General features: G+C 48.3%; 1 protein-coding gene across 6 annotated transcripts in view; it reads left to right on the forward strand.

Moving 5' to 3' along the window:
- The window catches only part of PHACTR4 (phosphatase and actin regulator 4), a 67620-nt gene that overhangs the window by 40055 nt on the left and 4118 nt on the right, over nucleotides 1–23447 (forward strand). For 5 of the 6 annotated variants that reach the window (XM_059830758.1, XM_059830755.1, XM_059830756.1 and 2 more), the window contains 8 exons: nucleotides 12269–12445; nucleotides 12888–12968; nucleotides 16112–16276; nucleotides 16407–16766; nucleotides 20187–20769; nucleotides 21475–21698; nucleotides 22161–22311; nucleotides 22951–23006. In XM_059830758.1, the coding sequence (XP_059686741.1) occupies nucleotides 12304–12445; nucleotides 12888–12968; nucleotides 16112–16276; nucleotides 16407–16766; nucleotides 20187–20769; nucleotides 21475–21698; nucleotides 22161–22311; nucleotides 22951–23006 (1762 nt within the window). In that variant the 5' untranslated portion in view covers nucleotides 12269–12303. Of the gene's footprint in view, nucleotides 1–3721; nucleotides 3893–12268; nucleotides 12446–12887; nucleotides 12969–16111; nucleotides 16277–16406; nucleotides 16767–20186; nucleotides 20770–21474; nucleotides 21699–22160; nucleotides 22312–22950; nucleotides 23007–23447 lie in introns of those variants that run through there. The other variant, XM_009822050.2, reaches the window with a different exon arrangement.

Consider the following 23447-nt stretch of genomic DNA (forward strand, 5'->3'; position numbering starts at 1 on the left):
ACCGCAGATGAATGCGGTGTTTCACGTTGGTGTGAACTGAAATGTGAACAACAGTGCCTTTATTAGAGGAGCTAATATTTGTGCTCATTATGGGTTTCATTAGATTTTGAAGTGAAACAATCCAGAAGAGTTCCTTTTACAATGTATATAAACAGACTATTAACATGTGAATGCTGGGTTTTTAATGGGATGCTGGTCTGGATCGAGAGGAAATGAAGCTTCAGAGGAAAGCGATGTACCCCGCTTCTTGGTCATTTACTGCCCATAATTGGGCATCTTGTTGTTTTGTTTTAGCTGTTTGACTCCTGAAATCCTGTAAAGTTTTCATGTAACTGGGGTTCCTTGGTTACTACGTTTTTAGAAGAAAACGTTGAAGGGACTATCAGCCGTATCCCTTTTTGCTTTCTTGTAGAAAGCTCTTTGCTATTCCGAGCTCTTCCTTCTCATAAAGATCTTCACCTGTCCCTGCGGAGTAAAGGCTTTGCTTTGGTTTCTTCTGGTTACTGCTATGTCAGATGGCCCTTCTGCATTATTAGGGGAATTTTGGACATTTGTTACTTGTCCTTGCTTGAAATGTAGGTTTTCCTTTATCCTAGATGTGCAGTTGGATGCGGGCTGAGGTTTTGTCTCACTGCTGTTGGTAGAGCTGAAGCAGCCTTACTAGACGGGGTGCTAAACCCCAAGCGTCGGTGCTCTCTGCTCTTCATGTGCTGCTGGCAGAGAACTTGGGCAGGTTGCTTTGACCCGTATTTTTCCCCAGCTGTGAAACAAAGCACTATGGATACAAAGGGTTACTTAAAAGCCCAGTAAGTTACGGCTGCACTTACGCTCTGTCCTCATGCTGGAGATGCGACAGGAACAGAATTTGCACCTTTCTTTCCAGAGCTGGAAGTGAAGGATGGAGTGGCAGGCTTTTCTGGCCAGGAGTCCACCTTGAAAATAATGGTGTTGGCATTACTTTTGGTTTGGATTTCTGCTGTGCGCTGCGTTTTGTCATCCCTCGTCTGGTGGGGTTTTTTGTTCTTTCTACCCCAGAGAGGACAGAGTTGTGGTTGATACTCCTGAAGGGTGTTTGGAGTCTAAAGCCAGTTGCAAATTGAAATGCAGATTTGTAGTTCTGCTCCTTGAGCATCACAGCCCTGGGTTTCGGAAGCAAATATTAATGCTTCTCGTACAAACTTTATTACAAGTGCCTTTGCCAAATAGTCTTGTTGTTCTCTTTGTGATGGTTCGTGAGGCCTGATCAACGATACAGAAATGTGAAAGGGCTTTATTGCGTGATTGTCTTTTCACAGCCTGGTGAGTTACTGTGCGGCACCAGAGCCTGAGTAACAGTCGTGCGTGCTCTTGGACTGCAGCCGCTCTGAATTTAAATGCATTAGTTTAAATCTTTCATTGACATTTAAGCCAATGTTTCATGTTTTACTAATGTAGAAGTAAGAGGTCAGGCATATGATTGTACTGCTGTGCTTTAACAACCTACCATGTGTCACTGTTCTGCAGCAGAGCTTTGTGCACTTTTAATTCACAGCAAATGCAATATAAAATGCAATGGCTTTAATCTCCTTGGAAGTCAGGCAAGTCTAGATGCAGTGTTTAGCGTTCTGTAGCGTTCCCAGATGCAGGGATATTTTTTCCATACCTCCTTCCAAGCTGGACAGCTGATTTACAGACTTGGAGAAGTCTTCCAGCCTCTATCTCCGAACTTTGAGGGTCTCTGCCAGATGGCAGCATATTTAAATGGCTTTAAAATGGCTTTTTCTTTGTTTCAAAGCAAAGAGTCTTAAATGAGGTGGAGCATGCCTGTGAATCAGTATGTTAATTGCCCACAATGAAAATCAAAAGTACTTGGAAGACTGACTGCTGTGGCTGACCAGACAGAAACACAGGCTCCTCTTCTGAGCACAGAGATGTCTGGTGGTGGGAGGCTGAGAAGAGCAATGCTTTCAGGAACGTCCATATGTTCTGTGCGAGGGAGGAGAGTGCTATTTGCTCCTCTGCCTCCACATGTCTGCTGATCCCTTGCTCTTCCACCTGCTTCTGCCACCGTGCCCTTGCTGCCCATGGGGACGGTGGTCATCTGCTCAGCAGGCAGGGGTTAAGGACGAGCGGGGTGCTGGTGCAGGCGGAGAAGGTGCAGAGGTGTCCTGCTTCCTCCCGTGTTTTTACGGCTGTGCTTCGGAAGAGAGGAATGGATACGCAAGTTGTCCGATGGCATGTCTAGTATGTTAGTGGAGGAACTAAGAGCATGAACGTCTTCCAGGTGTGTTTGTGGCTTAGGTGGAGTTTTATTAGATTTCAAAACTACCCCCTTCCCTTTTCTGGGGTGCGTTGGCCGCAAAACTGCCTCCCTCTGCGACATGCGGTTGCGAACGGCGATCTCTGCCGCCGTGAAGCAGGCGTTCGCTTCGGGTGTCTGTTCCAACTAATGTGCAGCATGGATTGTTCCCAGCTGCACCAGCCCAAATTGACAATCTTGGATTTTGTTGTTTCCCAAAATAGAAGATTTTTACTATTGGGACTGCTGCAGTAGTGAGTTTGTCCTCAACTCTTCCTGGCTGCCTCAGCAATATTCAGCGATATTGAAGTACTACGGCTGCTGGCCTGACAATGACGGGGACCTTGAGGGCTGTAGCAAATCTTGGTGTGTTTAAAACTGCTATTTCCTACAGCCCTTCCTGCAGTGGAGAGAACAAACCTGGATGTGTCAGATGGGTTCAAGTTCCTGATTAGTCACTGGTTGTGATGCTGCAGCAAATTCCTGTACGTTTTTGAAAATTGTTTTTCCTTTTCCCCCGAGTTAAGATTAAGCTTCTGGATGTTTAAAGGTTTTCCCGCTCCTCTGTGGTGTGGTGTACAGGGGTTGGAAATGATCTGTAGGTTCACTGAAGTCCTAACACAGATTTTGATGAAAACTTAAAGAATCCAGGTGGCCATATTTAAACTCTGGAGATCTTTCTTATTGTGATGCAGAGATTGAGGGGGATATTTGTTACATTAACCATCAAGGTGTGATACGCAAAATAAAAACCAAATTCTTGCTTTCCTTGTTAAATTTACATTTTCCTTTGTTAAATTTAAATTAAACGAGAAGACACACTCCCTGCTCCTACCTTCTTCCTGGTAACTTCAATGGAGGGAGGAATTACTATGAAATTGTATTTTTATTGTACATCTGGCTAGATGCATATCAGCTCAGGCACTCTTTTTGCAATTCCCTTTACTCTCAGGATAGTGCAGCTCCTACAACAGTTAGAGTACCATGCTTTCTCATTCATCACCGCCTTGGTTTGTATTTTGCAGGCTCAGGTACGCTATTCCCTCCTTGATCCCGTTTGGGAGGTGAAACCCCTCTGTGCATTGGTGTGCGTGGTTTCTCCAAGCGCTTCCTTGAGCAAAACACCCTGGTCTCCCTCTCTCCTCGCTCCCAGCTTTTCTCTCTTCTCCCTAAACTTGATGCGAGGAAGGAGCGAGGGGTGTTGATGATTTGGATTATGCAGCTAAGTGGCTGGAGCGTGGCTGGCTGTCTCCTCCCCTTCCTGAGCTTCGGCCCTAGCCAGCTCGGCTCTGGAATGACAGGCATTCCTGCATGAAGGGAGCTGGCACGGACGCCTATTTATGAGAATCAAGTGCCCGGCCATGGGGTATGGGGAGAAGAGGACCTGTGCGGGACCGTTGGACACCCGTGCCGTTGCCTGAGAGTTGGCAGCCGCCTCGCTTGCCAGGCTCTTTCCCGGTCCAAAGCGTGGATTTATTTTAAAGGACTAAAGTGCTTTCTCAGGGTAGACTTTTTTTCTCTCTCCCCCTCCCGCCTCCTCCCGGGAGAGCTGCTTAGAAAAGAATCTAATGGGGCAGCCGCACTTCTCGAGACCGGTAAATCCAGCTGCTTTTGGTGAGTAATGGAGGGCAAGGGAGACGGAGGAAACTTTGGGGCTGCGGCAGGGCAGGATTGCAGGTGAAACGGAGGAGTCGGGAGGAGTGGAATGCGGGGCTTGTGTAACCTGCGCCCGGCTTGGGAGCTGGGAAGAGAAACCAGAGAAATAACTCCATTTCCTTCCTTTCTCTTACTCATGTCACACGCAATCGCTGTGCAACACGTTCTGCTGATCTTCAGACAGGCTCCGAGCTGCAGTTTTTAGGGATAGCCTCTGTCTTGCATGGACAGGTTCAGGGATGCTAACTTTGCCAAAGCACTTGGACAGTGGTAAATTCACCTGAGTGGGGTAGGAGCCAGCCCCGATAGTCTGCCCGGATCAAAGCTGCCCACAATTGCCTCCTTGTGTGGGATGTCACCCAGCTTTTTGGGGCAGCTATAGTAGTTCTGGGGGGAGAAGGGACTTGGCAGTTATCTTCCTGCTTGTTTTCTCTCTCTACTCTGCAAGGTGTCTGAGTAACTGGCAGGCTGTAGCAAACACAACCTTGCTTTAAGTCCTTGCTGTAGCACTACTTCCAGAACACTGTGTGTAGGTCAGTGTTATTTCCAGGTCTCTGTCTTAGGTGCTGTTCCCAGTGCTGGGACTGCGATGCCCTGACTATAACAGGAGATTTTACACATCGTGCCCTTCCCTTTTATCTCATATGGACTCGCTGTCAGCTGTCGGGGCTGAGTTGCTTACTCTCATCTGTAAAGCGGAATTATCTGATTTTTTAGAGAAACACTTGACATTTGCACATGCAGAGCTCCCTGATGTACAGGTTATTTTTTTTCATTCTTTTTCGCTTGGACAATTTTGAACCTACCATGTATTTTTTAGGGCTCAGATTAAACCAGTGATTCTTTCTTCCCCAGCCCCAGTTCAATCCAGCTAGTCTTGTTCAAGGGCTGCTAAAAATAAGTGGTATTGAGAGAGCGGAAGGGAGAAGTAAAACTTCAGTCATCTTCATACTCTCGATGGAGATTAACAGCATCTTCTCCTTGGACTTACGCGCTGTTAGAAGCCGACCTGTTCAGTCTTGGGCTCCTTCTCTCATCAAGCACCAGAGATGGTGGTAATTTTCAGGGGAGCGGGTTCACTTGGTGTGATCACGTTGTCCTTTGCCGGAGACTGGAGGCCAGCAGACCTGGTGTTTCCACAAATGGTCATTTGCTATCTGAAGTCTTTTTTCATGGCACAGCTTGCATAGCTCCTACTGAATAAATTGTGAACTTGAAGAGATGGTTCTTGCATTAACTTTGGCAGGATGCTGCTGAAAAGAAAAGTCTTGTGAAGATTATAGTGTTTAGAAGTGTACAAAAGACAGGGAAGCCGAGGGCTGGGACTATTTGAGGCTGTTTTGTGACCACAGTCTTTTATTGCTTTAAGGTCAGGATTCACGTCTTCCCTGGACCATTCAGGAAATGCACATGAAGTTTTTAAGGCTGTTACAGGAAGCTAGAAACATTCACCTAAAGTGCTTTTTTGATACTTTAACCTTAAGAGCATTTCCCTCAAAAGAGTCTTTGTTTGCTTTTTGAGTTGTAGCTGTTTGCTTGAAAGCTTTTTGGATTCTTAACTGCTCTGCCCGGCACAACAAAGCTGAAGAGGAGGGAGCTGAATTATCCTCCAGCCTGTGCATCAACACTGTTTTGGCAACGGGAGGGTTTGTTGCAATCCCACAGCGTGAGCCAGTGAGGATCCCGCGCAGGCTCGGTGTTGCGAGGCGGTTGGTCCCGCTGTCGCCTTAGGTCCAGGCTGTACTGCATAACGTGCTTCTGAAGGTATGGTGATGTTAGGTGTGTAATGAGCAGCCACGTTCTCAGCAAAAGTTCCTGTTGCACCTTTTGGGCTTGTGATAGCAGAATTTCAGGTGCATGTGTAACTTAGGAAAATAGAGGTGATTAAGCAGAAGTGTTCAGAGTTGCTGTGTGGCCTTGAAGTGCCTAATTTGTCTGAGTGCTTTCTAGCTCTCAGCTAAGCATTTACGCTGTCTTTTGCTGTAGCGTAGTCTTACGGCTGCAGTTCTGTCTGTCTGTGAGCCTTGAGGCTATGACTGTGAGACAGAAATGCCTGGTGAGCTCCTTGTGAACAGAAACTCCTGGGATTTGTGGGACTCCTGTAGTTAGTAACTACTATGATAAGAGATGGATCAGGTTCTGGGTGAACTGTGGTTTGCAGATGGAAAGAATCTGGCTCAAGCTCGTGATTTACGCACTATGCAAGTCCCATTACAAAGCAACATACTGATGCTTGCTTGTTTCCTTTGCAAGGATGTCTCTTAATGAATATAGAATTTAACAGATCTTAACATGTCTGAAAAGGAGTGGGGTAAAAAGCCTGTCGTCGTGTAGGCAGTGGTAAGTTGCATCTTTTTGGAGCTAAAGTCTGCTCCACCAGCTCTTGGATGTCTGCGGAGATATTTCAGGGAGAAAAGCAGCATGTTCTCAGTCTTTTCCTAATGGCTTCACTCTGCAGTCCTGTCCTGGGGCTCACTGACCATTCGTCTTTAAAGGATTGTGCCATTTTCTTCGTGAACGCTGGAAATCGGTAGTTTCCCTCCCAGACATATAGCAATATAATATGAATTGTCAGCATCTGGGATGCAATTCTTTGATTTCTTCACAGCCTTCAGTCTTGCTTTGTTAGGGTCTGTAACTTGGATCTTGAAGTGATTTTTAGCTGATGTAATGGTGTGCCAGTTAAAACCAAAATAAACTTCTCCATGGCCATGCTGGCTTTTGATGGTGTGTGGCCTGAGTTGAAATGGTTTAAAAAGTCACCAGGACTAATTCTGCAATGAACTACACTAGATGCAGCTTGGGTTTAATTTTTTAATAATGGGCATCAGAGGTGCTGCTATCTCGTGTACTGTTGTAGGTATCTTCCCTGTGGTCCTTAGTGAAGGAAAGGCTTTTTGTTTATTCATGTTGGTACCCGAAGTCTCTGCTGTGCCTTTTGCTAGGCTGGTAGCGCATTGCTGGATGAAAGGGTATTACGGGGCTTGATCTCTGAAGATGGGGGTTAACTATATTTGCTCACGTAATGGCTTTTCCTCCCTTAGACCACGCTGTGACCATTAAACCATTACATTTATATGTTGGTATTTTCTGAAGGTGGGCTAGATAGCTGCTTGCTGTTGTGAGTGTCCTGTGTGGATGGCAATGGTGTGAACACGTGTGGTATCTTTAATTGACCCCATGGATCCTTGCTCTGCTGGTTTGACCCATTGAGAGTAGTGGTAGAAGTGAAAGCTTTACCATCTTTAATAGGAAGGGCTGCCCCGAGCCTGAGAAAAGCTCTGGGAGCAGATGACACATGCAGCACCACAGCCACTTGCTGACTGCGTGACGAGCTTGGAGACCAACTGTGAGTCTTCAGCTTCTTCCATTGAAATGGTTTCTCTCCTCTGGAAAAAAAAAAACCAACATTACAGCGGTAGCTCAACACCACCCATGTTCTTGCACAACAGTTTGTACCTAACACGAGATGCAGTGGGAGAAGAGCTTTTTTCCGCCTGCATTTTAACAGCAAGACTTGAGTGTAAATGTGTGCAGCAGTCTGCAGGGGGAGGGTTTGAAAGACCAGCTGGCCAGGCGGACTGATGGAGAATTGCATCCCTAGCTGCTTGGCACTGCTGGAGCTTTCTGCCTTCTTGTGTCTCCAGGCTGTGCCAATTTTGTGACGTTTCCCTAGACTATTTCAGTCTAAACATTTTGGGTTAACACAAATCTGCTGTTTAAACAGTTCAAATTCACCTGCTTGTTTTGATGGAACGGGATCAGGACATGTTAAGTGTTTCAGAGAGAAGATCTGAAATGGCAGCAGGCTCTGGTAGGGAAGCTGGGAGATAGCAGCCGGGGCACAGCTGCCTCCCCAGCCCAGCTGGGTCCTGGGGGTCTGTCCGAGGCAGGTTGAGCGCTCCGGGATATCTTCTCCAGGAGAAGCACCCACGCTCGCCTGGGGCAATGTGCTGAAGGTGCAGTAGATGTTTTATTCTGGAGTTTTTCTCAGCTGGGGCTGTGTTGTGGGGCAGTGCGTTAGGCATGGCATGCTGGTGTCCAGGTGGGCTCTGTGGGGCTCTCCCTGCTTCAGAGGCACTTTTCTGAAGTGGGTACTTCATGTTGTTCTTGCAGAAAGGTTGAACAAGGCTGTGCTTTGGCATGGGGGCACATTAGGGAGCTGCTTATCGGAAAGCTCTGGACCTTCTAATGAGGACTCCCCTGGGTTCACCTGTGTGACTGCATTCAACCTTTTTAATAAATTTTTAAGTGGGTTTTCCAGCCTGGGACCACAGTGAATAAGGTGAGGCTGGTCTCTTGGACAGAGATTGCCATGCGTGTAAGCAGCCGTGGTGCTGAGCAAGGGCTGTGTCTGGCGAGGGCATCAGCTTCCTGACGCTTCTGACCCTTCACTTAAAGTCTGGTTCATCTTTTTTTGTCCCGTTTCTTTCCCTGAGCACTGTGCTGTGGTTCCTTAGCAGTTTCCCAGTGCATGACTCGGATAAGGAGGGGTTTCTACCTTGTAGAGCAGAGCAAGAGGAGGCGCAGAAAATGCACCTTGCTGAGGTGGATTCCTCTTTGCCGATTCTCTTCATAGTGAAGGCAGCTTGGGCAAGAAATGTCCTCTCTGCACCATTCCATGGAAATTTGAGCTGGAAATGGGCTGTGAATGGAAGGGAAGGTCTTTTTCTGAGGGAGTATGAGCACTATCTAATGTGAACAATCACTGAACAATGAGGTTATTTAAAATATAGATCAGTAAAGCACACCTACAGCTGCTGATCCACCTGCTAATTAGCAGTAAATGTAATTCATAATTGCATCACAACAGACTGTTTTAAATGTCTATGTCCATGTGGCAATTGCGGATGGTAAAAGGAAGAGTGCTGTGGAAGGGATCCGGGCATTACAAGCTCTCCTGCGAGCAGCCTGTGCTGCAGAACCAGACAGAATGAATCCCCGTTTGTATCGGGGAGGGAAATTGCTTTCACGGCATCGGTATCAGCCGGTGGGCTGTCTTGGGATGTTCACACTGTTTAATAACGTGTGTCGAGCTTTATTCTACACAGAGCAAAAGGGATGGAAAATGATTTGGACTGTGATTTTATGCTATGAAGGGGTACATAGTATGCCTGTCTCTCCCTCTTGCCTGGCTGTTTTTAGACACGGAACTGATTACAGAACAGCAAAACTGAGTGTTTTCATGTTGGACGAGACCTGATGCACAGCACAAGCCTACAAGCAGTTGATAGCATAGCTAATGGAGTCGCATGGCAGAACAGCAAGAACTGAGTTATTCGACGTCGATGCTGAACGTCATTGTGAAACCTAGCTTTTGTATTAACCTGCGTGATTGCAATTCATGGCAGTCAGGCACCTGGTGTGAAACTCCACCCTGAGATGGTATTTGATTTGACAGCCAGACCTGGACTGCAGGAGCTGCTGAAAGAGGTTCTTCCGCCTGGAGTAAAACTCGCATGTGGGCTCTCCCCCACCCTCCCTGCTTTTTAGCTGCTCCTGCTTCGGGGATATTGTGTGTCTCTTGCAGTTTCGGCTCATCCTTTCATGTCCACTGTTCCTCCCCTAGCTGCTCCGAGGTGACTGTGGCGGGGGAATGCTTGTCACTCTCCCTCTAATTGGAAATGGAGACATCACAGCTTGCTGAGGTCTTCGTTCATTAATCTGTGGACCTGATGGTTGAGTTTTCTTTTAATAACTTGTTTTGCTTAGTGCAGCACTCTGACACCTTGGGTGGCAGACAGCACATAAGTTACATTCCTAAGAGTAATTCAGGGAAGGGAGATCATATATATATATATATATATATATATATGAAGTGAGCTTGGTTTGACTGCCTTCAGCGCTGTTACTGCTCCTTGGAAAGGTGAGGGAAATGCCTTTGCGTGGCATTTGGGATCCAAATTCAGTCCACAGCTTGTGCCTGGCAAGCTGTCTTGCCTGCCTGGTAAACTTTGGGAACGCTCTATTGAACAAAGTGAATACTGCCTTTTAAAATTACATGTACAACGCCAGGGCTAATGTTCTAGTCTCTGAAGAAAGTGCCTCTAAACATCCAGACAATTCATCCTGGGTTTCTGGGAGCTTGAAATGCCTTTTTTTGTTGTTGCCGCTTCCTCCCTCCCTCCCTCCCGGCAGAAAATCACAGAATAGAGCCGCAGAAAATCACAGATCGGTGCTGACATCTTGTATGTTACTTTCCACCCAATTTCTCTCCTGTTATGAAGCCAGATTTTTCTTTTTTTAAGCAGCAGCTCAGATGCTGGATTGATCTTGCTTTTTCAAATAAATGTTGGCTGGCATCAGCTTTTCCCTGGTTCTCAGTGAGCTTTCTGTTAGAGGGCTGATTTAAAAAAGAAAAAAATACAACCAACAACCAAACAGAAAAACCCTATCAGCCACAACTGTGTGAAATCTGGAGTCCCGCAAGTGAGAGGAGAGAAACCTGTACAGAGCTGGAAGGGTCATGCATTTTAGGTAAAGTCTGAAATGGCCACAGTCAGCTTTGAAAATAATTTTTCCTGCTGGTTAGCACAGTGGCACTTCCTTGCCACTCCAGCCTCCCGGTAAACTGGAGTCCTGGACTGGCTTTCCTCTTCCTCCATCATTTGGTTAAAGGCTACACTTCTCACATGTGATCTATATCCTCCTACTGAAATACTCTGTTTTCCCTTGTGCTGCTAGCATGGTCTCTGTTGCTCTTCTCTTCCCTATTATTTAGTGATCTTCCATTTCGCTTGTGCTCAGACTGAAAAATCGGGGTCCGTCTGTCCTGCAGTGTTGCACAGCGACAGCCTGTCCCCAGCCCAGCCGGCTTGAGGCTGCTCGGGAGCCCGTGGCTGGGGCTCCCCGTGCTTGATGCTTCCTGGGGTCTGAAATCTCATGCTAGGAAGCAGTGCAGGGGTGCAGGTGGAGGTCCACCAAATAACTCATTTTTTTCCTGTTTGTTTTTTTTTCCCCTGTCCTGAGTCTGCTCTTCCCCATGTTGAGAGGAATCTGCTTTTTCACATCTGGGTCTGTATCCTTGGTGGATATTTGTAGGATATAGCAGATACGTTATTAGCGCTTTGTCCTATGTGCAAAATGGCTTTCCCCTGAAATTCCTTTCCCAATCTCTTAGCCTCAGGAGATGGGATACTTGGCTGAACTTTCTGCGTGGCCTACGGGGTATTGTCTTTTCTGCAGGCGCGTCATACAGGCTTGTCTGAAGTTGACTAAAAGGTCTTTTGTGATCCCAGAAGGCTTGCAAACTCCAGAACGTTTGACTTAGAGGCTCAAAAATAAGACGCGCAAGTGCAATTTGTAACACGGCACCTCAGCCTGCGGTATGCGGCGTTTGGCAGGACTGCATCGTAGCACTGTAGGAAGTCTCGAGGCTCTGTTCTCAATATTGCATGTTTTCACGGAGTTCCGCGATGCAGCTTGGGTGCTCCTGCCTTTTGCAGTGCTGAAGCCAAGGGATTCTTGGTCTGTAAATTAAGACCATGAAGCAGGCCACCAGCTGGCTCCACTTAGGTTGTGTGCACTCTGATTTTTATTTTTTTGCAGGCATTGCTAGATTCTGCCGGTTGTAAGTGTTCCCTTATGTTTCATCAAACACCCAGAAAACAGCAACACCAGGCAAGCCAGAACTGACAGTCACCAGTTTAGCGTTTTGTGCTCTGGTTCTGCTTCACAAGTTGTTTCTTTATGAGCTTTTTTTGTTGCAGCAAGTTGGGGTTTTTTTTGCGTGTCCCTTCCCGCCTCCGTGTCCTTCTTGTGTTGTTCTCCAGAGACTTCGAGTACAGTAGGTGGAGCGCAGGCCTGTATTGTGTTGCTTTCCTGTGTAGTTGTTGCTCTTGGCCAGCATTGCTGGCTGTATTTATAGAGGGAAAAATCAGAGGGGCTAGGTTCTAGCACATACAGCTGTTGTAATGGGACTGGTAATTTCAGTGTGTATAGACAGTCATGAAAGTCGGCTCTGCAGTCTGAAAGGTATTTGTGTTCATGTAATTACTTGTGTCTAGCACCAGTTGCTTCCAACTGAAGATGAGAAACTGCAGCAAAGAGATTTGTATTCCTTGGGCAAAGCTGTGACACTGCAAATTTAAACTAATCCTTCTTTCATTAGAAAGCCTTTTCCTGGTTACCCTTTGCGCTGTTAACATTGGAAACCCCACTCTCGTCTCCCAAGCTAATGTGAAATGCTGATGGGTTACCTGAAGGCATGGAGTCTCGCTACCTTCTTTGCATGAACGTATGCCACCATTTCCCAGTGTGCAAGGGGCAGGCTGGTGGGAGATGGCAACAGTTATCCGCAGCTCAAAAGTAACTTCTTTATTCTTTTCCGTGCAGCTGAAGAGGTGGATCACCCCCCAACTGATGCCGGCATGGGGGTAGACGTTTTGGAATCGGGTGACACCACACCTCCTACAAAGAGGAAAAGCAAGTTCTCAAGCTTTGGCAAGATCTTCAAACCCTGGAAGTGGAGGAAAAAGAAAAGCAGTGACAAATTTAAGGAGACTTCGGAAGGTAGAGTAATCGGGGTGGGTGGGAGTCCCTTCCTCCGCTTGGGAAACCTGCTGTTAGCCATCTGGCTAGTGAGAAGGGCTTGCTGTCACAAGCCTGAGTGCTGACATGTGTGAGAATCAAAATGTGACTTTGGTGGTGGACTGGCACCTGCAATCTCTCCAGAAACACCTTGCCATGGAGCAGTAGTTTCAGACAAACAAATTCCTTTCTTGCAAAGAACCTCCCCAAGCAGCTCTGGGGAGGGAGGGTTTGCTCCATGATCGCCAGTCTAGTGTGAAGTGCAGGCCTGAACGTGCCGTCCCTCCTCCCTCGTCTTAATCCATGCAAAACCAGTGAAATTTGAAGCCCTTTTATTTCCTCCAGAGGATCCCTTTAAAAAAGTGTCTTCTTGAACTTCTAGCTTACCCTGTTTTCTGAGTGCTTTTTTTCAATTTAATATCAGTTTTAGAACGAAAGATTTCTATGCGAAAGCCGAGAGAGGAGCTGGTAAAAAGAGGGGTTCTGTTGGAAGACCCTGAGCAGGGTGAGTCTGCAAATGAACTTCTCCTCCTGTCTGTGTTCTGTGTAGCTGTGTAGTGATCTTCCTCTGGCAAACCTCACCCTTGCAGCCATTCTTTTTTGGGAGACAAATTTAAGGGCTCTTTGCTAATGTGGTTCCTGTTTGTCTTGCCCTTTTCAATATACTCTCTCGTCTGACTTTTGCACCTGGCAAGGAAGGCAGCCTGTTCCGTAAGGAAGGTGTTGCTAAGAAAGCACAATGCCTGTCTTGGACATCTTCCTGTCTGCTGCCAGCGGGGAGGGAAGGGGTGTTCTGTGTGCCTCTTCTTATCCTGTCCCTCTTGTACGTGTCCTGCTCCAGCCTCCATGTCTTGTCCTGCTAAACTCCTCCATCACACTTGCGCTCACCATCTCCGGCTTGTTCTGATCACGCTCCAGACTGCACTCTAGCCGCTGCAGGAGAGCTGCTGACCTCGGAGCTCAGGTTCGAAAGCCTTAGGCTTAGAAAAAGAAACCAATTGATGACTTTTGAGCTGCCTGGGTTAGGGGCGTTTCCTCAAACGTTATAGACAAGATGCTTCATGGTATGGTGTCATAATTAGTCACAGCTAAGCTTATTGAAGCTTGCCCTGTTGTCAAAGAAGTCTTATACCCTTTTCTGTCATCCCTGATGTCTCTGAGTTGGGGCCATCCTGCTAAAATAACTTTTCAGGCAGATCGGTTCACCGTCTAATCACCTGGCTGCGTGTTGGGTGATGTGGGTACAAGGGAGGGGGCAGGAACATGTGGTGGGAGAGCAGCCCACCAGTCTGGGTGGCAGCGTGCTCTTTAGCTTAGAGCGATGTATAATTGTACCTCAAGAGATGTACTGCAGAGGCAGCCTTAACCTAATGCAAATTTCAGGGGTGGTTCTAAGAAAGATGCGAAGTGGAAAAGTGGAGGTGAAAAAGTGGTTTTCAGACCAAACCACTGAAAGCAAAACTGAGAGGAAAAGTCTTAATGCAGTTGTTTGCAGCTACACTGTAATGAAAGCCACCTACAACTACCTGAGGGTGTAAATGCTGGGCTGGAGGAAGAGATCACTGGGGTACAAAAATGTATGAGGTCACAGGATGAAACTGTGGAAGAGAGATCAAAGGCTTTGGGTAACAAACTTCCAACTAGAGATGACAGAGGCGAGATCTTCCAAACTGTAAGGGTGTAACAGAAGCGTGGCTAGGAGGTGGAATTATTTTCTGCTTTGAGTCATCTGATCTGGCTTAAGAAACAGAAGATGGCTATAATCTGGACAAAGTGCAAACCCAAGGTAGGAGGGAGCAGTCAGTATTGTCAGGAGGGTTAGATTAGAAAGCGCATTATCTTAATCCCTTCTATGAGTTTAAGACACTTGGGCAGTCATAAGATGGTGGTAGGTTATTGTATTTGCTTGCAATTTTAAAACCTGCTCTTACAAGGTCAGTTAATTTTCTTAGGCAAGTCCTTAGGGGAAAAAATGCTGGAAACCTTTGAGACGAGTGAGCGAGGAGGTAGCGAAGAGGTATAGTGGAGGCTTTCAAGCCTGTGCAGCTGGGAGAGGAGGTCCTGCTGCTCTCTGGGCTGGCGGTCAGCAGGTTGTGTTGGGCTCACAGTAAGGAAAGAAGATGGCGTTGGACTGTCTTGACCTTGGAGGAGGTCACTGGAACTGGTGAGAAGGCCATCAGGAGCGTTCTGCGTGTGCTGCAGCTCCCCGCCAGAGAAGGGCATGCGAGGTTTGAATGGTAAGGAAAGCTAGATCATACTGTTCCTGTCTTCCTTGCTGAAAACTTCAGCTAGCCAGAGGCAATTGCTGCTATAAAAAGCCCCGGCTCATCTCTTGAGTTTCAGCCCTGGCTGGGGAGGAAGCTCCCTCTTGTTGCTGTCTGTATGTCCCGCGTTTCAGGGAAGGGCAGCTAAGCAAGTGAGGCAGAGCTGTCTTCCATCTCCTCTCAGGAACCAAGGCTATTTTCTGCAGAAAAGAGAGCCTGGGGAGCTTTTGGCTTCTTGGCATCTTTGCTTTCAGCTTCTGAATAAGACCAGGTTAGGGAAGGGGAGGCAATACCTTGGCAAGGAGAGGTGAAGAGGGCAGTGGAATAAATAATCAAAAATCAGAGCAACAGAGTGTGCTGGGGTCTGACAGTGCGGGGGCCCATGATGTCATACACTGCAATTGCTTGAGGGATAGTAGCCTGACAGTGCTGAGGGTTTTGACTCAAGTGGGTGATGTATCTATTTGAGTATTCTTGAGTCGGAAAGCAGTCAAAATGGGCAGTGCCCCATGAGAGTGGACGCTAAGTCTGATTTTGGGAATATTATTATGAAGAGTTTGTCCTGTCAGGGCAATTACAGAGGCAGAGAATGGTTGAGTATTTCCTCATTGTGACTAGGGCTTTAAGTGCTCTCAGAAGCATGGGCTGAAAAGAAGATGGGTTTTTTTCCAAAAGAGGTCTTGCTTCTAACATTTGGGAAACTCCATCTGTAAAAGCAGAAGTAGTCAAGAGGAACTACATCAGATTCTGGAGATGTATCATTACATCTGATTAAAACAAAGGTAAAAAAGTGAGGAAATATGCCTTGCTGTGGGATGTTTTGGGTAGAACAGTGATTTTTGTGCCGAATTCAGGGTAGAACCAGAAGGAAAATAGAGGTGCCTCAACTAATTTTAAGACTTTATCAAAATCTATTACTGCATTTCCAGTAGATTACTTGGCTGGTGTTGGAATTTGTATTGCAGTGGAGAATTTGTGAATGCTCTGTAATGGTGGGTAGATACAGAAGCTGCTGGAGGTTTCTAACTGCAATTGCAGCCTCCTTGGGCTGTGGCGCAGCATTGGGCATAGTAGTCTTAAATGCAGTAGCATTTTTTCTAAACAAGGTGATAGATTAAGAGGCTGCTGAAGAAGAAAAACACTTGATGGGCTACAGTGCTGTACTGCTTTGCTTGTTGATAATGGAATCAAGGGCTCTCAGCTCCAGCTAGTTGGTGTTGCTGTGCTCTCCTCTGCAGAAGGTAGACTGAAGACCAGCTGTTTCAGAAGCCAGAGAGAAGTTGGTGCCGATCGATGGCAGTTCAGTCAGCTCAGTCATGTCTCCTCCGTCTCCTGCTTTCTGAGTGTTTTCTGTTTGCTTCTCTCCCCTCCCGTCCCCTTGCAGATGGTGAAGAACCAGACAAGCTGAACCCAGCTGCACTGAAGAATGGCCACACAGTCCCAATCGGTGGCCCTGGGGTTTGTAACCTGGCCAGCCAGGAGGAAGAGGCCACAAAGCCATCCAGCCTTAGGAAGCCTGTTGCAGCTGAGGAACCAAAGAAAAGGCAGGGTAAGAAAGCAGATGTGTGCAAAATCGGTTGCTTCACATTTTCCCAGGACCAGTTTTGAATTCTCATCTGATTCTTCCCACTCCTCTCTGGGCCCTCCAGTCTCTTAAACTGAGTTGTCTCACTTTGCAGGCTCCTCCAGCAGCCACTCTGGGCCTGAACTGGAACCACCTCAGGAGCCGTATGTTCCCAGACAGCCTCTGCTTCCTCCAAAAAGACCTCCCTCCACTTCCCAGGAGGCAAACGAAGCACAGGCGAAGGATCCAACGCCTGCCAGCAGCACTGCAAAAACTGCACCCTCCACCACAGCCCCTGTTGCGGCAAAGACAGTCAATTCCACAGCTGCCCCTTCCCCAGCTCCCAGGACTCTGCCCCCTGCTCTTGCCAGTGCCAACACTACTGCTCCCACGAGTACAACCAGCACAGCTCCTGCCAAACAGCCTCCCATCCCTCCTCCCAAACCTGTCAACAGAAATAGCAACTCAGTCATAGGTAAGTGCCTCCGTAAGCTGGTTTTTGTACCCTGGGATGTTCTGGAGCCCTTGCTCTGACAGTCTTTTCCCTTCGTAAGGGAAGATTTTTAGTATGATGTAGCAAATGTATCATGAATGTCTGCCCGTCTTTCCCGAACACAGTCCCGTTTGGACTCAGAAGATCTGCCAGCGTTTAGCCAGGGCATGTGTGTGCTGAGAACAATGTAATTACTGGAGTCTTCCGCCGTGAGCCGTCCAATCTGTCGGATGTGCGTGTTTCCGACAGCTTACCTGCAGGAGGGACTCCCTGCCAGCCCTTGGCAGGAGTGGGAGTGGTGCGAGGAGAGGGGAAGGTGTTTCTCTGTCAACTGTAAGACAGCGTCTTTGGATGTTGATGCTTCACTGAGGGCTGGGATTCAGGTGTGGACAGCTGAGATTGGTGGATGGTGTATGAGATTTTTGCTTTGCAAGACTATAGTCAGTGAGAATTGATGCTTTCGGCTGGTCTTTGCAAAAAGCAAAACCAAAAAATCCACATCACACCAAACGATGTCTGTTATGGCTGTCGCTGCTGGGCTATGTGGTTTGCACTTGGTGCAGAGAAGGCAGGCCTGGCAGGGATAATTCAAACTTCCCTGGTTATAACTCCATCACCTTCTCTAAGGTCTGTGGCCAGGGTATTGCCATATTAGTCTTGTCCTTAAGTCTTGTCCCGTGGATAAATCAGCTCAACTGTCATTTGAGCTGAATCTTCGCACTTAAAGAAGTAAATGTCTTTTCATCTCTGTAACTTTTCTAAGCAGAAGATCTGGGGAGAGTCTCTTAAAGCTGAAAGAGCCCCTGCTATCTTCAGGAATTTTACAGGTCTTAAAGATGCAACATTGCTGGAGTAAATGAGACAACTTCCATCCAGTCAATGGCTGTTCATATTTCACAGACCACCTGCTAATCTTTGGATTGGATTAGCTGAGGCTAGTACAGATCAGGAGGGAGGTTCCTGGGAAGATCAATCAGGCAGGTCTGCACTGTTATCACAGAAACTGGAGGTGTTACCCAGGTGTGGTTTGGGAGGCAGTGGTAGAAGCTTAGATCGCGTGCAAGTTACCATCTGAAGTAGCCTGGGCCCACTGCTTTCAGCATGAACTGCATCTCTCCGTGCTGCTTGGGGCTTCTCCTTGCTCTAGCAGGTTTTGCAAGTGACCTTGATACGGTGTTAAACACTCTGTACGCCAGACCAGCTTGATTAGTCTGACCGTGCCTGAGCGCTCGATGAAATACTTTCTTGTTTTCTTTAAGCTGCTTGCACACATCACAGATGGTCTTTGAAATGCCCCAGCGCTAATTGCAGGAGGTACTTGTGGAACAAAAAATGTGGCTGGAGACAGCAGTCTATCAAACATCTGTTCAGACCCGGCCTGCCTCTCTCCCCAACAATACAGGGCTGGGTTCGGTGCACCTGCGGCCGCAGGGGTGTGGAGGGGAGGAGAGGAGAACAGCCACCCCCCCTTTTGTCTCCTGGATGAGAATGCAGATGCAGAGAGAGGCTTTGCAGCTCTGCAGGGCCGTGCATCCAGCACGATGGAGCTGTAACTGCGGCATGCGTGCAGTCATTGCTGTGCGAGCCGTGTTTTGTTGCTGCGGGTAAAAAGCAGCAGTGGAATTGGCTTCACGAGCTCTCCACAGGCCTTTGATGCATGCTCTGACTGGGGCATGTGTTTGTTCTTGTGCTGCCATTATAACCTAAGGCACGAGAGGACTGTTAATGTGCCAATCACCCCTTTGTTCCCTCGTGAAGATGTTCCCTTATGTTCATTCTCTGAACAGTTCTGGTGTGTCTGATGCAGTAGCTAAAAATAAGGCTCAGGAAACACTTGCTTGCAGGGAGCGGGAACTTAATGAGCATCAGCTTGAAAAAGCAAGCAGGGCAAATGGTGCTGTCCCGCTGGCCGGGAGCTTGGTGGCAGCCCTGGTGCTTGGTGTCGCTGACGGGTTTCAGGAGCCACAGTTACTGTAGCCTGCGCTAGAGCACCGGATCTGGCCGCGGTGGCACGTCGCAAGAGGTGGTGCCAGTCGTCACACTGGGTTTATTGCACCGAAGGGAGCCGGGCTGGCTCGGGAGGATGCTCTGAGCGGCACCCAGCCGTTTTCTGTCTCTTCTCCCTTCTGCCAGCTGCTTGGCCCCTTTCAGAATCTGTCTATCGTTACTCAAAGGTGACTGGAGCCTGGTCCCGCCAGGCTTCAAGCGCTGCTGAGGAGATGCTGGAATCCCTCTGCGCTGAAGTTGATGGGAGCTGAGGGCACTCGGTGTTTTGCACAATCTGGCCCTTAATCTACAAGGGGAAAGTCTGAAAATGCTAAACATCCCAAAAATGTGCCCACCTCTCTCGGGTTATTGCAGCCTTATCTCGGTGAAACACTCCCTGCTTGCAGCACCCTCTCCTGGTGTCTGGTACTGTGGATTCCTCCCAGCTCTGTCCCGGGGCCACCGCTGTGTGACTATCACCCGCTCCAGGTGAAACGTGCAGTAAATCTGAGCCTTTTCAAGGAGGTGGACAAAACCTTTCCAAGCCCAAGAAGCCATTGATACATGAATGATAAAGGCTACAAACTCTTAAAGCAAGAGCAGTCTTCGCTGGTGCAGCTTCTTCCTGGGGAACCAAGGGGTGTTTGAAGAACTTGAGATTGCCTGCTGCAGGCATTTTCCTTGATATGACACGGTCTCCATCTTTCCCTCTCTCCTCCATCACACAGCAGATAAACTCTACATAGACTCAAGGCTCTTAGGTATTTTTGGAAGTTTTGCTAGTTATTTTGTAGTTTTATATGGGGCTTAAGGAACAGAGTGCAGAGGGAGTAGAGCAGAACCTCATCCTCAAACAGGCAGGAGCTGCTGGCCGCAAGGTGTTTTTGGGCTGGGTCTGGCAGCTAAATTGGAAAGGGAGAGAGCACATTGCTGACTTTTGCCTTTGAGTGAGACTTGCCCAAAAGTTTTTTAATGTGCAAGGGAGCCGTTAACACAACTGGAGTCTCGGGTGTCCTGGATGTCTCAGATTCCTTTGCAAACTGATGCTGTAAATATAGCCATAAAGTGCCCTACATACCTGCATTCCTTGGCTGAGGCAGCGTGCTGCTCCGGGTGAGCTCCATCTGCTGTCACTTGAGGGCTGATGCTGTTTCTCTCTCTCCAAAGCAGCAGGATGCACAGACCTCTCCCAGCCTGCTTGTTTCTGGCTGCTCTCCCAAGTCTTACCTTTGCTGCAGGAAGGACAAACTAGAGGCTTGCAAACTGGTTATTTCTGGCACTGTTTTCTAGCAGAAAAGCAGCAGAGATTGCTTGGTCCAAGGCTCCGAGTGCTTTGCCATGCTTATTCCGCACTGGTGAAGGATATCTGGAAAATGCCCTTTTAAATATAGTGGCTTTTGTGTTTTTTATTTTCAGCTGAACTTTCTCAAGCAATGAACAGTGGTACAGGCTTGTCCAAGCCTTCCCCTCCTCTCCCACCGAAGAGAGGCCTCTTGCCTAACAACACGTCAGAGGGAGCTGTCAATTCCAAGCCCCCAAACGACAGGACAGTGACGGCTAACCGCCCCGCACTGATACCGATGCACATGACCTCTGCTTACCCGCCACCCTCGCCTTCGCCGCCGCTGCCCACGCACATACCCCCTGAACCTCCACGCATGCCCTTGCCTGCCTCCACCCCTGTCTTGGACCCTCCGCGCTCCCTGGACCTACCCAAAGAGACTCCTCCTCCTCCTCCTGAAGACTTCAGGTCCCTGGAAGTGTCAAAGAGGACGGCAGAGCAAGGGTTTGTCGAACCTCACGTGCTGCCTCGCCTGCCCCAAATCCCATTGCACATCCGTATCCAACAGGCTCTGGCCAGCCCCTTGCCTGTCACCCCGCCTGCCGAGGGGTCGCACAGGGCTCACTCGCTGCTCTTCGAGAACGATGGCTTTGGAGAAGACAATGGCACCCTGGGCAGGACGAGGTCCCTGCCTGTCACCATCGAGATGCTGAAAGTGTGAGTACCTCCTGTGCACGTGTGTGTAACACCTGGCAGTGGTGTGGGTCACGCTGGGCTCTGACGTGGTGGTGTCGTACTCCCTGCTTCCGCGAGGCTGTGATGGTGAGGAGGGCTCCGGGCAGGGCTGGTTTCTTTTGCTGTTTTTTGCAACAGCTTAGAAACCATTTTGCCTGTTGGCTGAATCTGTGTTTCAGCCTCTTAGGGGGGCCAGTGCATCTTCCCCATGAAATTAATCCTCGTTCTGGGATTTTATTGCTCACAAAGGAAAATGGGTTCCAGACTACAAACACAGGCTGATGCCAGGAATCCAGGCCTGTCTCTAATTGCACCAAGACAAAACAAGGTCCTGGATCTCATCCATTTGTGGCCCTCCTTAGCCTTTCATTTTGCAAAACAGAAGTGGGAAAAGGACTGTCTTGTATTACAACAGAGTTGAACCTGAAAATCCCAGGGTAGCAGGGTGAGAGGGCTGTTTGGTTCTGCAGAGAACCTGCCTCTGGCATTTCCTCTGCCAGAGCTCCCCGTGCTTTGGAGAGAGGGGACGGTGCAGGATCGTGGGGTGTCTCTTGCATCTCTGGTTCTGGGGCTCCCCACAGACTTGCCTTCTACAGGCTGAGGAGAGCTAACAAGATGTTGATCTCAGGGGTACTCCCCAGCCCCTGTGGCATGTGTGAAGAGATGTAATAGTGTGCTTCTCGTTAGTCCAGACGATGAGGAAGAGGAAGAAGATGACCAGGAAGAGGAGCAGAATTCAGGCCCTCGTGTGTATATTGGAGATGTGCCATCTGTCACAGTCATCCCAAAACTGGTACCCCAGGTCCTGCCAGAGGAGCAGGAAGGAGATGAAGGGATGAGCGACTCTGACTCGGAGGGGCCCATCCTGTACAAAGATGATGAGGATGAGGAAGAAGATGAAAGCCATAACAGTAAGGCTTTGACATTGCAGCTGGCTTTTTTTCTCTGCTGAACTTGTGCCTGGCTGCATTGAGATCTGGATCAAAGAGCTAGTTCATGCAGTGCTTCAAAGCAGCTGGTTCTTGGTTTCATGATGTGCCACATGTCCTCTTCCTCACTTTTTCAAAGGCTCTGCAGCCAAACCTGTATGCTCATCTGCTGAGCTGCAACCCCCTCCAGCTGCAGATGGCTCCTGCAACACCTCGTCTTGTCCCACCCCTTCAGGTGGGATAGCATTAGGTGAGCAGGTGGGCATCACGCAGAAATGCTGGCTGTTGCTGTAGTGACTAGCTCTGGCTAGCTCGGGAGCTGTAGTGCAGAGCTTGGAAAGCAAGCTCCAGGGGAGAGCACAACTGCCAGGGGCACGTGGCTGGTACCGCTGTGCTCAGGCACTGCAGTCTTCAGTCGCATCCCGTTGCTCTTCCTCCCCACAGGCACGCTGGCTAACAAAGTGAAGAGGAAAGACACGCTAGCTATAAAACTGGGGAACACAACCGCGCCGCAGGAGGAGAAGGTTGTCTTCCCTCGGAAGACCAAGGAAGAGTGGAACGAAATTCGGCACCAGATTGGGACGACACTGATCAGGTACGAAGAATGGAGGAGGGTGTTACGTTTGAGCTGTTGCCACGGTGTGAGGGGTGGGATTGGACAAGGCTGTTGCCTTGTTTAAGCAGCCTGTGCTGGAATATGATGGGTGGTTGGGCCCTGCTGCTGGATCAGGGCTGGGAGGCTAAATGGTGCTTTCGCTCCTCGGTTATAAAAGTTGGAAGCTCCTCCCAGAGTTGAGCAATATCCCCTGACAGGCTCCTGTTCCCAGGGGTTAAATTCACTCGGAGGGGAAAATCTCAAGGACTACAGAAATGTCACTGCTGTAAAATAGGGATGGCGTATAAAGATGTGGATAGATGCAGGCTGAGTGCTGATGCATTAGGTAGTGGGTTAAGCTGGGGCTCTTGATAGTCCAGGCTCTGCCATCTCCTTCAGCTCCCTGCAAAGTCGCCTCTGAGCTTTTGAGAGGCCATAGCGCTTTCCAAACCTGTGCCTGCGGATGAACAGCTGTTTGAGTGGAGGAGAGTGCAAAACAGGGCAGCAGTGGTCTCCACTGGTGAATTGAGGGGTGTTGAGGAGGCTTTCCAGTGCACTGAAACCAAGCAGTTGTATTCTTCATCCCCCACTGATGAATGACCAGATAAAACATTATGCACTTGTCCCACTTGTCTTTAGGCGACTGAGTCAGAGACCGACAGCGGAAGAACTGGAGCAGAGGAACATACTTCAACGTGAGTAATGCTTCTCTAGTGGTCCTAAGTAATAAAATAAGTTTGCCTTTAACATCTGAGTCCAGGTGTTCCCAGAATCTGCTTGAAACGTAGTGATGGAGGACTGTGCTTTGGTTATATCGCTGTAGTAAAGCAGTTCCACTGATTTTTCCCAGGATTTTGTTACCATCAGAAAACCAGCTGTGGATAAAATCAGACCTTAGCAGTGGTACCAAGCAATACGGTTCAAAGCGTTGTAGTATAGAAAGGCTACCTGTCCCCTGCCTGATGCCTCAGGGAAAAGTATGTGAACTGGTTAAGACTCTGATGTTACACAGAGAAGACTGTTAAAGGTGTTTTTGTTTGGGCTGGACTTTTATTTGTGGTCCAGACATTACAGCATTGTATTGCATGATCCAAAAAGCAGCAGTTCATTGCTCAGTCAGTGGTGTTTCTCTTGGC

This window comes from Gavia stellata, chromosome 29 (assembly GCF_030936135.1).
Source record: "Gavia stellata isolate bGavSte3 chromosome 29, bGavSte3.hap2, whole genome shotgun sequence".
In the NCBI taxonomy this organism is placed as follows: domain Eukaryota; kingdom Metazoa; phylum Chordata; class Aves; order Gaviiformes; family Gaviidae; genus Gavia; species Gavia stellata.